Raw genomic sequence first — 14,128 nt, forward strand, 5'->3', positions numbered from 1 at the left:
CCTTATTGTGGTACGAGGTCAAATATTGAGTAAATCAGGCGATTTTCTGGTAATTCAATCTTCAAACCAGGATTGTTGTCAGGTAAGCAATTCTCAATGAAAGGAAAGAGATGAAAAGGAAAAGAGGTTGGCAGGATAAAATCCCTGATTTGGACAGAGTTGCAAAGTAATCCCAAGATTCCACCCACCCTGCCAAAATAATCCCAACTGTCACAAAGATATGAAGAAGCTTTCATCCTAATGAACATAGTTAGTCAAGCTTTTGATGAAACTAAACAAACCGAAATTCCCTTAGGCAACGGATAATTCCCTTAGGCAACGGAGACTCTTGAGACATTTTTGGAATTGTATAGATGGTCCTCAACTGACGATCACAGTTGAGTCCACAATTTCTGTTGCTAAGCGAGACATTTGTTAAATGAGTTTTGCTCGATTTCATGACCTTTCTTGCCATAGTTGTTAGGTAAATCACTGAAGTTAGTAAGACTAAGTTAGTTAGTTAGTAATTAAGTGAATCTGGCTTCCCTATTGACTTTGCTGGTCAGAAGTGATCACATGACCCTGGGACACTGCAACAATCGTAACTATGAGTCAGTTGCCAAGTAGGTGAATTTTGGTCATGCAGCCATGGGGACGCTGCAGAAGTTGTAAGTGTGAAAAACCGTCAAGTTATTTTTTTCAGTGCCGCTATAACTTTGAACAGTCACTAAATGAACTGTTGTAAGTCATGGACTTCCTGTATTTTGTGCTGTGCGGATGAGGATAATGCGTGTATCAAAGAATAGTTATGGGAAAAATCTATAGTTGAGAACCTCGTAGGAACAAACACAATCATAAAGAGAGATCTCCTGAGGAAACTAGTTGGTGGAAGATTGCTGTTTGGAAATGACCAATAAAATGTTAGCAAGGAGAGCTTGAAAAGGTGTTAGAATTTCAAGAAGCTCAGGAACAAGTAAGTTGGGTCCCTAAACTAAAATGAAGCCTAATAAGTGAAAGTACTGGAGCTTTATAAAGCATGAGCAAGTGAAAGTGGGAACAGGAAAATAAGAAGTGAGACAGTTAAACTGTAAAAACTCTGTCTAAAAATGATGTATATAGTTTGTTACGCTAAGGCTACTACATACATTAGAAATACTATATATAATTGAATGACTTGTCACTCAAAGAATATAAAACTGGAGCCCTCTTAGTGAGATTCCTACAAGAGGGGCGAGAGATTGGAGAAGGCTGAAGTGGAAAACTGTCAACTGGACCAGAAGGAATTATTGGGTGGTTTGCGTGGAAATTTATAAAACTTCCAGCACTTAAGCGTGAGCTGTTTAAGAAACAGTAACTTAAGTTCAAAAAGGCTACAGTTATTTCTAAAGAATAAAAGATATGTATACAAGAGGAAACTTTGATTTATTAACCATGAGATTGTTATTTTATTCAAAAAAGAGAAAAGCAAAGAAGTTGAACAGTAAACATTGGTTTTAATTTTTGCTTCTAAACATTATACCGAACCAGTTAATATTCACCCCAGGTTTAAAGCCACATTACTAAAATATATAGAAGAGTTCCAAATCAGGAAAAAACCATTTAATATCCAAACAATCTATATTTCCTTACAGTTACAGACTGTGCTTAGGGTACTAAACCACAGGTTTATTCATTCTCTTGTCTTAGGCAGCACAGTCGACCAGTTTAAGAGCTACAGCTTAAAAGTGTTGAAATGCACAGTCAGAGAAAGAGCAACAAGATGGGGAAGCTCTGTCTAAGGGTGAGACTTTATCCATAATTCTTAAGGATCGTGTAGATCAGTGATAGTTATCCTGGTCCCTACCGCCCACTAGTGGGCGTTCCAGCTTTCATGGTGGGTGGTAGGGGTTTTGTCCGATACTGAAGCACTTTCCTTTTTTTTTTAATTTAATTGACTTTTAAAAACATTTTCATAGCATTATTTAAAAACATTTTCATTAGGTTTTCATAAAATCACCATTACTGTGGAACCGATGGGCGGTTAGAAAATTTTACTATTAACAGAGATAGAAAAGAAGGTGGTAGGTATAAAAAGGTTGACTACCCCTGGTGTAGATCTAAAATCTATGCATTCATTGACAAATACATTCCTCTAATAATTATCATATTCCTTATTGTCTTGATTATATTTGTGATTCCTAACCTTTAAAGACATGTCATTTCTTTACTTAAACCAACATGAAACAAACTTCCAATTAGCTGAACATTTAATCAACACATTTATTTTTTACAAAGGCAGCCAGGCTAGTTGTTATAGCAAAAACAAACAACAATATTGGGAAGGTTTCAATGCACTGTGAAATCAATTATTTACAGTTTTGTTTATCCCAGCATGCAATATTGGGTCTACATATTCGTTTGGCATTTTATTATTAATGCATATGTTTGGCAAGAACTCCAACACTAAAGAATTGGTTTCCCAATAGTGTCTACAATTACAAATAGTATTACAAATAATACTATAAAATTAAGATTAATGTTAAAAATAATAATGTAACTACAGGTAGTCCTCGGCTTACAACCATATTTGAGCCCAAAATTTATATTGTTAAGTGAGACATTTGTTAAGTGAGTTTTGCCCCATTTTACGACCTTTCTTGCCACAGCTGTTAAGTGAATCACTGCAGTTGATTAGTTAGTAACCTGGTTGTTAAGTGAATCTGGTTCCCCCCTTGACTTTACTTAACAGAAGGTCACAAAAGGTGTTTACGTGACCTTGGGACACAGCAACGGTCATAAATATGAGTCAGTTGTCAATCATCTGAATTTTGATCACATGACTATGGGGATGCTGCAAAGGTCATAACTGTGAAAAACGGTCATGTGTCACTTTTTCCAGTGTCAGTGTAACTTTGAACGGTCACTAAATGAACTGTTGTAAGTCGAGGTCTACCTGTATACATAAATCATTCATGTTCAAAGGCTGAAATGGAGCCATGAGAGAATGTTCCATATTTAGCCCCCTTGGCCTTTAAAAACTATTTTAAAGTACCAGTAAATTCAAATTAAGGGTTCTCAACTGTTTGAAATTACAACCAATCTGAAAAGGAATTTATGACCTGGACCTGAAGTTCTGATAGTTAGTGCCCCTTACTGTGTTTTATGACCGTTTTGCTGAAAACTGGCACTTTTGGTTTTCAGCAAAAACACAGCATAACAACCAATGTGTTCGCTTCATGCCCACAACGTTCACTTAACCACCATAAAAAATGTAAAAAATGTAACATTAGTACAATGTAATGGTCATAAAACTGTTACATTTTTTCACAAACATAAAAACACATCAATCAACAGCAACAATCATTTAATGAAACTAATTAAAACATAGATTAATATAATCAAAACTGCCTTCTCTGGGAAAAATTTCAACTTATGTAACAGCTGCAATAAAGCAGAGATACTTTTAAATATGGGTTTGATTGATAGTGGCTTCCATTATTCAAATATTTTAACTTTTATTTTACCACAATCTGAATAGTTTTTTTTCTTTTCTGTTACGATGTTAAAGAAAGCATTATTTATCGTTTTCTTGGTACTATTTAACTACACCATTATCCTTTGGAAATTGTTAATGTCTCACCTAATTTGTAGTATGTATTTACCTAAACCTGTGTTTTAGTGATTCCGAATAATATTGAAACATTCTGAAGAAATTTGACCAATCTGAGTCTTCCCTTTACATGTTATCTTTGACACGTGTTCTATCTGGTTAAGCTACAGGATTAGCATTTGGCCAATGCAAGAGTCAGACAAGATTTTTTTAATATGCAACTAATGACATCTCCACTAGGTGGTAGGATTCCTTTATATTAAATCCCTATAAAGAGCCCTACTTAGACCTTTCTCAAGTAATGAATTAAAGTTAGAAATTAGGTTAAGTCAAAAAGCTATCAGAAAAGTTATTTTATGAAAAGTTTTTTAGCTTACAATTAAATTTTGATTTACAGCTCCAGGTAAAATAATTAAAATCAACAACTAACATTAAAATAAATTTACTGAAACCCACTTACCTAATACAAGGAACACCCACCACAGCCAGTATTGCCCATCAAAATAGCCAGGGAAATAGGTAGAGAACTAAAAATTAAAAACAAAAAATGAGGAATGTATTAAGATGTTAAGCATTTGTGGGATTTTTCACACTGCTGATTACCGTAGTTGCTAATTAAGTAGAACAATTGCTAAATCCTTCAAAGCAGGAATGGTTTAGCATTAAAATAACTGCTGCTCATTTACAATTATTTATTGAGCTAGCATTAATAGTTCTGGGAAGAAGTCCTTTAGGACTCAGCAGTTGTAAAGTACTTTCACTGATACTTTCTTAGTAGAAGTGAATATAAGACAGCCATGCTTGATTCTATAAGAACACCTCAATAATTTACTCTTTCTTGAAAAAACAGAGCAAACACGACGTACTTTACTGCTGAAGTGAACGATGAGGAAAATCTGCTCTTGGAAAACATTAGGCATTCTGCATATTTTTCCTCAAATACAAATGATTCCTTTTGTTATCAAAGTTTTGTTACACTTTGCCTCTTGCACCGATCCGTGCCATGTATAGTTCTTGGGATCTGTACACTTTGAAATGATTCAGAAGCACTTTGGATATTGATTTGTTTATGCATTCATTCAATTTCTATAGCCACCCAACTCAACCAAGTGATTCTGAGTGGCTTATAATTCTAAAATTAATGTTAAGAAAAATTAAAAAAAAAAAAAACAGCCAAAAAATAAATATACACTGCAACCGAGATAGTGAACCAACTAACAGTAAAGCCAAGGAACAGGGCCCTTAACACCTGAGCCGCAGGCCTCGGTACACAGCCAGGTTTTTAAAGCTTTGTGAAAAGCCAATAGGGGCCATTCTAATCTCCAAGAGGAGAATATTCCGTAAGGCAGGGACTACAGCAGAAAAAGCCTATCCTCTAATTCAGTGATGGTGAACCTATGGCATGCGTGCCACAGGTGGCACGCGGAGCCATTTGTCAGGGCACGCGAGGCGCTGTCGTCAGCTGGCCAGCGCGCATGTGCGCGCTGGCAGCTGTGTTCACCCTTTTTTAAAGCCATTTTTCGCCCTCCCCAGGCTCCAGAGGCTTTTTAGGAGGGCAAAAAGAGCCTCCCCCACCCCCCCCCCGGAGGCGTCAGGGAAGCCTCCGGACAGTCCCTGAAGCCTTCGGAGCACTTAAAACAACCCTCCGAGCAAACCGGAAGTGATGTCCGGTTTGCTCGGAGGGTCGTTTTGAGCCCTCCAAAGGCGTCAGGGAAGCCTCCGGACAGTCCCTGAAGCCTTCGGAGCGCTCACAACGACCCTCCAAGCAAACCGGAAGTCACTTCTGGTTTGCTCGGAGGATCGTTTTGAGCGCTCCGAAGGCTTCAGGGACCGTCCAGAGGCTTCCCTGACGCCTCTGGAGGGCATCCGGGGGGGACAGGGGTGGCTGTTTTCACCCTCCCCAGGCTCCTACAAAGCCTCTGGAGCCTCGGGAGGGCGAAAAAAGAATGTAAAAATGGGGGGGGGAGGAGCACCTGTAGTGTGCGCATGCGCACTGGGGGTCACGCATTGCATTATGGGCGCGGCACGCCTGCACATGACCCCCCTGCGCTCCCCCCATTTATGGCACGTGAGCCAAAAAAGGTTCGCCATCGCTGCTCTAGTTCCTGCCTGTTAACACTTTTTGGTGGAAGGGATCTACAGCATGCCCAATCTGTTGGATTGAATTGAAAACATTCAATCACATGGTCCCTATTCTAAGAAGCTGACTCATAGAAGTTAATGAAACTCTTGTAGCAATTGCATTATTTTCCAGTTTTGCATGGAGACTGGAAAACCTTTTATCTAAATTGGTATAGGGTTTCCTGCCTAAGCAGGGGGTTGGACTAGAAGATCACCAAGATCCCTTCCAACTCTGTTATTCTAGTCTATTCTTTAAAAAAGTATCTATTTCGTAGTTCTTAGTTATGTTCTCTGAAATTAAGCTTAGATTTTTAATTATCTTTGTCTCTTCCCAAAAATGGAAAACTGAATTATGTTTAAAGACAATTTTGTAAAATACTGTTTAATAGAGAGATGGTATCAAGGTTAAGAACTACTTTGCCTTCAGTTGTTTTTAAGGAAAATTTCTATATATAACTTGTATTTTATATTATCCAATTTAGTTTTTCAAACTTATTTCATTATTTTTATGTGCTCCTTTAGGAAGCCTATCAGTAGAAGAGAACCATGTAAGTACATATGGGAAATCCACATATATAGATATATATATATAAATTAATGGCAAATCCTATGTCTTCTACGCAGGTTATTTTAGATTCAATTCCTAGCATTTGAAAGAAAGAGGGAAAGAATGAATGTTTGAGGTCCAGATAATTATGTCTGCGGCATTTCCCTGATGTACTAAGGTAGTAACTTTATCAAAAAAGAAAAAAAGATTAATACTGCATGATTTGCTTTTAACAAACTCATGTTGCCTTCCGTTAATTGCAGAGTGCCTATCTAAGAGCAAATGGGTTTTATAGACACAGGTTTTCTAACATGCATCCAAATACTGCACATAAAATATGAAAAATATAAAAAAATCATTCAGCTAAAACAGTAAATAGTTTGAAAGAAGACTAAACAAATTAGCATGCAAAATGTATATTAAGGACCCCACATAATTGATCACAGGACTCAAACAGAACCTATTACATTGTATTTCCTAAATACAATGAATAGTTTGTCTAAATTAATTTTCTAAACTTTCACAAGGAGAAAATAATGGAATACTAAACTCTGTATCGAACACATAGACTTGTGATAACTTCTTTTTCCACGCTGTAACTTACCCTGACAATCAGAATCCACTTAATGAGAGAGAGACCAAATCCAGAAATAGCCCCATATCTTCCTGCTGCTGAGGTAGTCAAGCAGAAAGAGAGGAAGAATCCAATCCAGTTGAAAAGGAATGCCACTAAAAAAGCAAAACAAAGAAAATGCCTTAATGCCAAATAATGGATTTAATTTTGTTCTAATTATTGATGATGGTCATACTGTAATTAAAAAAAGATCGCTACTACCAGGACACCCTGAAGAATTTGGGAGGGTAATTAAAAAAGACTAATATGAAAAGTTATAGAAAGAAAACTCTCCTGACAAAGGCAATCTATAGATGGCTAGTAGTCAGAATGCCTCTCAGCATCTGAAGAGGTAGGAAGAGAAAAGGAAACTGCCTTCATGCCCGATTTTGAGCTTCCCAAAGAAATCTGATCAACCACCGTGGAAGCAAGGTGCTAAAGTAGGAGGAACTTGTGTGTAATAACTCAGTGGAGTTGTACTTATGACCATTTGTGGAAGTATTTAGGTTTCTCTTCAATTTTTGTAAAATGTCCACTTCAAGGCCCCTAAAATAAAGAGGTAGCATAAACTGTTATCACATTCATAAATTAGCACTGCTGTCTATAGCATCCTTATGCTTATAACTTATCATTATATCTTATACTACTTTTTTAAATTTGTATTAAAATAAGTTAATGGACACAAGGCTTTTCTTGGGTCAAAAATGATCAGCTCTGAGACTTCAAGGGGGAAAAAACAGCAAACGGAAGACAACTCAGCTAAAAGTGGAACTGGAGACTGGTGGAGAGAAGAGCAGACGAGTAGACTAGCTGCTCGTAATTCCTCCACAGAGAGAGGACTTGAGATTGCTGCCAAATGCTCAGATAGTTTCTCCTTGCAAGGAGATTGTAAGACAGGAGTCTCCAACAAGTGTACAGATCTGGGAGACAAAGAATAGCCATCTTGTTCAAACCAGTTGACGCCTTTAAGGAAACTAAGTTCACTTATTTCCTTTTCTAATCATTTTTAGAAATTGTTTTAGAAATTTTGAAAATTTACAGACTAAGGATCCAGATGGATTTGAAATGGGATTTTAGAAGAATCCTTTCTGTAGAAAAACACTTTTCTTTTAAATTCTTTTTTTTTTTAATGATAAGGTTGAGATCTTTAAGGTTGGACACTGGCAAGAACCAGAAAGAACTAAAGATTATAATTTAAGGAGAAAAACATTTGACTTACCAGTACGGATTGAAGCAAAATATTTTAACACTGAACTTACAGAAGAATATTTTTGAACAATGGGCTCAGACATTAACTTTAAGAGTGTCTGTTTCTATTAATAAATTGGGTTGTAAAAGATGTTATGAAAAAGGAACAAGTTTTACTTGACAACATTGAGACTGATCTGAAAGTGATTTCGAAAGTGACAGTCTACAAAAAAGATGCCACACTGGATATTCGGAAGAAACCCACTCATGACTTAATAATTAAAAAGGATGTATAAATAATTAACCAGGAGAGTGACATGGATTATTTTTCCTTGCTGGATTTACAGAGGCTTATTAAAGCTCTGAAGAATTTTGTGAGAAGGGACAAAGAAAAGATGAAAAGAAATCAAGTTCTAGATCATTATTTCTTGACTGAAGATCAAGATTGTTAAAAGTAAAAGGAAGTTGGTTTATTTGATCAAAGCTAAAATAGATATGTTGTTCTCTCTATTAACCCTTAATGGGCTTTTGGTGATGAAACAATGGATTGAAACAATGAGGCTTCAAGGATTTGTTTATAATAAGATGTGAAATATGGAGGGGAAAGTCATTTGTTGCATTTTAAGAGAAGTTACTAAAATTATTTACACTCGTGATGAAAGTGGAAGTGATTGCTATTTAAAAAATTATCAGCTCCATATGTGCAATCTCTGTAACAGCTCAGAAGAAAATATTTCTATTATCTAGATGGCCTTATAAAATATGAAAACCAAATGTTATTTCAATTGCAATTGTTAAAAGTACTTTGTTAAAAGTACTCACTGAAGAAAGTCAGCATGAAAATGCCATCATTTCCTATCCTCAGTTGGTCGGAATCATCAAAGTCATCCCGTGTCACAAACTCTTCTTCCTGTGGCATAAATGAACAAACTGATTAGCAAAAGTCTGGTTCATAAGAACAATATGCCACCTTTCCTTAAAGAGAATAAACTAGAAAACTTGTGAAAATCAGAGATTTTTCTTACCAGATTATTCAATGTCTTCAACAATGGCAGAACTTTTAATGTTCTTAAAAATTCAGGGAGATATTCAGAGATGTATCTGCCTTGAAAGCAGCCCATGGTGAACCATATAGCAGTCAAACCTCAGGACAGGGAAGGATTTATGACATTTTTATTACATCATAAACAGATTGTATTAGAATTTTTAATGCCATATTTTATAAAATTTGCCAAATTTCCATGGTAGTCATAGGTTCTGGATTTGGGGCGCACTCTATAAATTATTCCATTGAGGTATCTTTGTTCAAAAATTGTTGCTCTATGATGCACCATTTTGCCCAGTTAAAGGTTACAGACACAAGAGTTTTAGTAGTATACAGATAGGTATTTAACAAAGCACACCTATCTTCTTCTACTTCAGTGTAAATCACTAAGGAATGAGAAATATTTCATATACATACATGAGTGAAATACCATAATTAAAGAGAAATTTAAAAAGAAAGACCTAAGTGAACTGTATCTAATGTACAAATAGGACAATACAAAAATAAACATAGCAATCTTATAACTATACCCTGGGATTTGAAGTGAGTGCCATCGGGCAGAAGACATCAAAGTATAGCCAGCCAAACAAAGAGGTTTAAAGATAGTTTCTATCCTTGGGCTGTCAGACTTTTAAATACAACCACAATCACTCCATGCACACGCTAGTTTTTTTTCTTTTTCTTTCTTTTTTTCGTTTCTGCTATAATTTTGCACCAGTGAGGTTAAAACCAATTTCATTGTATTTAAGTACAATGACAATAAAGATTATACTTATACTTAAAAGCATTTTAACATGTTACCTATATTTCCTAAAACTGCACAAATTGATAAATTATTCCTGTTATTTATTTATTTAATTACATCAGCAAACTTAGCTTATAGTCACTCCTTAGGGTATTGACAGCACTGACATCAACAAATCTACTTTTTCATTATGTTTTGATACGTTTTCAGAGAATCAAAACACACGTACCCTTCCAGGAACTAAGGGAATAGTAGCTTCTGCCTTAGTTCTCTCTGCTTCATCATAAGTAGGTAGAGTTGTAGCTACATTATATGAAGGAGGTTTAGGGAACCCAGCTTCATCTTTGTAGTCAAAATATGCTGGCAGGCAGGAGAGATAAGATGGTTAATTTATTATTAACATTTGTAAACTGAACTATGTTATGAATGGAAAAGTCAACACTTCCAACTTTTTATCTTCAGAAAAGTGGCAAATTACAAAACTCATGAATGGCAAAATCCATTATATTCTTGGAGTGGATGTACTTCTGAATAAATATATTTATCCAATATAATGCCCTCCCAATGAGTTACTCCCAGAGTTATTAAGTCAAGAAATCTGGAAGCACCACTTTGGGAAAGAATCAGGGATAACAGTGCAGTATGAAATAACTGTGGAGAACAATCCCTTCTCAAATCAGATTGACCCAAACTGCTGAAAGGGGTAAATTTGTAAGTAAGGACAAGAACAGCGATTGGGGACAAAACAAACAATACAATAAAGCTTCTTCATTGGCTTTCAGTCATAATAATGGGCATTTCTAAACCAAGATCAAATTAACCATGAGTCATAAAAGCCATTGTTTGTACACGCTAGTTTTTTTCTTTTTCTTTCTTTCTTTGTTTCTGTTATAATTTTGCACCAGTGAAGTTAAAACCAATTTCGTTGCATTTAAGTACAAAGACAATAAAGATTATACTTATAAATAAAACATCAGACTAAGATTATGGAAACCAAGACGTCACTAAGGCAAAAGGCTCATTAATTTTATCTACTACCTAAGGATGTCTTGCAGATAGGTGCAGTGGGGGGCTACTGCATGGTCACAAGGGTTCAGGCGAACCCTTAGTTCTGATCTTTGGCTGGGCCCGCCCACACGACCATGTTCTATGCCAGTGATGGCGAACCTACAAGTGGCACACGGAGCCATTTGTCAGGGCATGCGAGGCGCTGCCCTGTCAGCTGGCCAGCGCGCATGCGCGTTCTGGCCAGCTGAGTTCACCTTTTTAAATGCTATTTTTCGCCTTACCCAGGCTCCAGAGAGTTTATAGGAGACTGAGGAGGGCAAAAAGAGTCTCCCCCGCCCCCCTGGAGGCCCTCCGGAGGCTTCAGGGACCGTCCGGAGACTTCCCTGAAGCTTTCGGAACACTTAAAACCACCCTCCGAGCAACCAGGAAGTGACTTCCGGGTTGCTCAGAGGGTTGTTTTAAGTGTTCCGAAGGCTTCAGGGACCATCCGGAGGCTTCCCTGACGCCTTCGGAGCACTCAAAACGACCCTCCGAGCAAACCGGAAGTGACTTCCGGGTTGCTCGGAGGGTCATTTTAAGCATTCCAAAGGCTTCAGGGACCATCTGGAGACTTCCCTGATACCTTCGGAGCACTTAAAACGACCCTCCGAGCAACCCAGAAATCACTTCCAGTTTGCTCGGAGGGTCGTTTTAAGCGTTCCAAAGGCTTCAGGGACTGTCCGGAGGCTTCCCTGAAGCCTTCGGAACACTTAAAACCACCCTCCGAGCAACCCGGAAGTGACTTCCGGGTTGCTCGGAGGGTCGTTTTAAGCGTTCCAAAGGCTTCAGGGATCATCCGGAGACTTCCCTGATACCTTCGGAGCACTTAAAACGACCCTCCGAGCAACCCGGAAGTCACTTCCAGTTTGCTCGGAGGGTGGTTTTAAGCGTTCCGAAGGCTTCAGGGAAGCCTCCGGACAGTCCCTGAAGCCTCGGGAGGGCCTCCGGGGGAGCAGGGGGGCTCTTTTAACCCTCCCCAGGCTCCTATAAAGCCTCTGGAGTCTGGGGAGGGCGAAAAAAGCATGTAAAAATGGGGGGGGTCGCGCATTGTGCGCGCATGCGCACTGGGGGTCGCGCATTGTGCGTGCATGCACAGTGGGGGGAGTCACGTGTTGCATTATGGGTGCAGCACGCCCGCACACAACGCCCCTGCGCTCCCCCCACTTGTGGCACGTGAGCCAAAAAAGGTTCACCATCGCTGTTCTATGCTATTCATTTATAACTTACTTTCTGGCTTGTTGGCTGGCCCACTGAGTTCTGTGCTACCCCTGCTGTTCTCACCAGAGCTGCCTGAACTGATTAAGAGCCTGTTTGAAGCTCCATTTCTCTCCGAAAGGGGTGCATGGGAGTGAAGCGCACACGTGCACTCACAACGAGCAAACCCTTTATTAAAGAACGTGCAGCCCACCTCTGGATAGGTGGCACATAAATGCTTTAACTTTTATGCATGTTTAACACGTACATAAATGAGTGATACCAGTCACCTATCTTTGGACTACAGTATTTTAGTTCACAGGATTAAGGAAATGGAGGGACTACCTGTGCCATCTGAGCTGCTCAGAAATAGGAAAGAATGGGGAAAATTATTAAGTAAATACTAATTAAATAAGCATGTTCACTGTTGATTATAATGTTCTTTGTTCTCAGGACAAAAAGTATTTTAATCAGGCCAACTGTCTTTCTTTAATCTATCAACTGTATGATAAAATATGAATGTTGTCTTCTACTATCTAGCTTTTCGGTCTTTAAATTGCCCTTTCCTTTATCTTCTTTTGGCACATTATAGTAACAGTAAAATATGAATCAATGGCACATTTATTTTATAATCTGTATAAAATAAAGCATGTTATATGACAGGAAAACAAACAGATACACTCTGAAATAAGCTGCTCCTTTCAGTTTACTTCCAAGTAACAGCATAAACATTTCTTTGCAAAATAGAAAGTTGTCAAATACAAGAAAAATCACGTTATTTAGAACCATATTGTGGTATTTAATTTATCCTATTACTATAATGCTACATTCAAGTATATTTCTAGCTAACTATAAACATAGATGATTTGGAACTTTTTATAGAGAGCCCTTGACTTACAACCATTTGTTCAGCAACCATTTGCAACCACGACGATACTGAATGAAGGGACTTACGATCTGTATCCGAAGTTGTAGCCACTGCAGTACCCGTGTGATCACATGATTCGAATTTGGGCAATCCACCCACCTTTATGACTAACCACAGGAATTTTGCAACTGCCCTCACCTGCCGCAAGTAGCAATTCAATAATTCAATGTATAGCATATGGCAGATCAGTTGATTTCTACAAATATAGAGTTGTGATCTCTTGATGTTGTGAAACTATTATTTAAGCAGCACTAGAAGGAGAAAGAATTATCTTCCACATACTCTTCCTTCTTAACCTACAGTTGTGAGGTATGGCTTCACAGCCAACAATGCAACATACTATAGAATTACTTACAGAAAAGTAAGTTTCCTAACTTTCATAATTAGCATTATTTTCCTGTTTCTTCTGCAATGTAAAATAAGGACTATCTAATAAGGATAGATTTATCAGTCACTTATTTTTCCTGTAAATTTAGATTGTTCACACAACATTTTGCTGTACCTCCAATCATCAAGAAAGTTATTCCAATACCAGACTTCCAAGTTTTTACCTGAATTCTCTCCAGAAATGCTGCTGTAAGGTGGTGGAAAATCATTTACAACTGGCAGATTTTCAACAGGTTCCTCCTCGTTCTGCAACTGAGAAGATTTTTTTTCTTTAATTAAATGTTTCATCATTTTTTTAAAAAATCAATAAATGTTTTAAATATATATAATTTTTCAATCATCCCTTTAAGAGAGATATAAATCACTTTTTAAAATCAAGCTATTAATTCTAAGTAACTTTTTTACTTAATATACTTTTATTTTTATTAAACATTTTAGTTCACAGCTAAATAGTATTGCGATAGCAAAGTAAATCAGCCTTTCTTGTAAGCTTTTTGCTTTGCTGAAAAGTTCTTAAAATCTATATACAGTTGGATGTTTGAGAAAGATACTGAACAAGTATATGAATAAGGCAACATATGTAAAATTAGGATTTACTGGGGCTAACACATAAATAATTCGTGAATATGGGACTCCTAATTTATATTTCTTTCCATTTATTTTCAAATTATTAATGCAAGTATTCTAAATTAACAGATATTTCTATCTGTGTCTCACATACCCTTTCAAACAATCAGCGAATCAA

The 14,128-nt window shown here is 37.3% G+C and overlaps 1 protein-coding gene across 2 annotated transcripts in view; it reads right to left on the minus strand.

Annotated features, from left to right (window-relative positions):
* The window catches only part of NDFIP1 (Nedd4 family interacting protein 1), a 31,608-nt gene that overhangs the window by 4,363 nt on the left and 13,117 nt on the right, over positions 1-14,128 (minus strand). Inside the window, exons 2-6 of one of the 2 annotated variants that reach the window (XM_081934459.1) lie at positions 13,548-13,629; positions 10,057-10,187; positions 8,860-8,947; positions 6,841-6,965; positions 4,029-4,095 (exon numbers count right to left, since the gene is read on the minus strand). In XM_081934459.1, coding sequence (XP_081790585.1) covers positions 4,029-4,095; positions 6,841-6,965; positions 8,860-8,947; positions 10,057-10,187; positions 13,548-13,629 — 493 coding nt within the window. Of the gene's footprint in view, positions 1-4,028; positions 4,096-6,840; positions 6,966-8,859; positions 8,948-10,056; positions 10,188-13,547; positions 13,636-14,128 lie in introns of both variants that reach the window. The other variant, XM_081934458.1, reaches the window with a different exon arrangement.

The sequence above is a fragment of the Natrix helvetica genome (genome assembly GCF_964273705.1).
Source record: "Natrix helvetica genome assembly, chromosome: 1".
NCBI lineage: Eukaryota > Metazoa > Chordata > Lepidosauria > Squamata > Natricidae > Natrix > Natrix helvetica.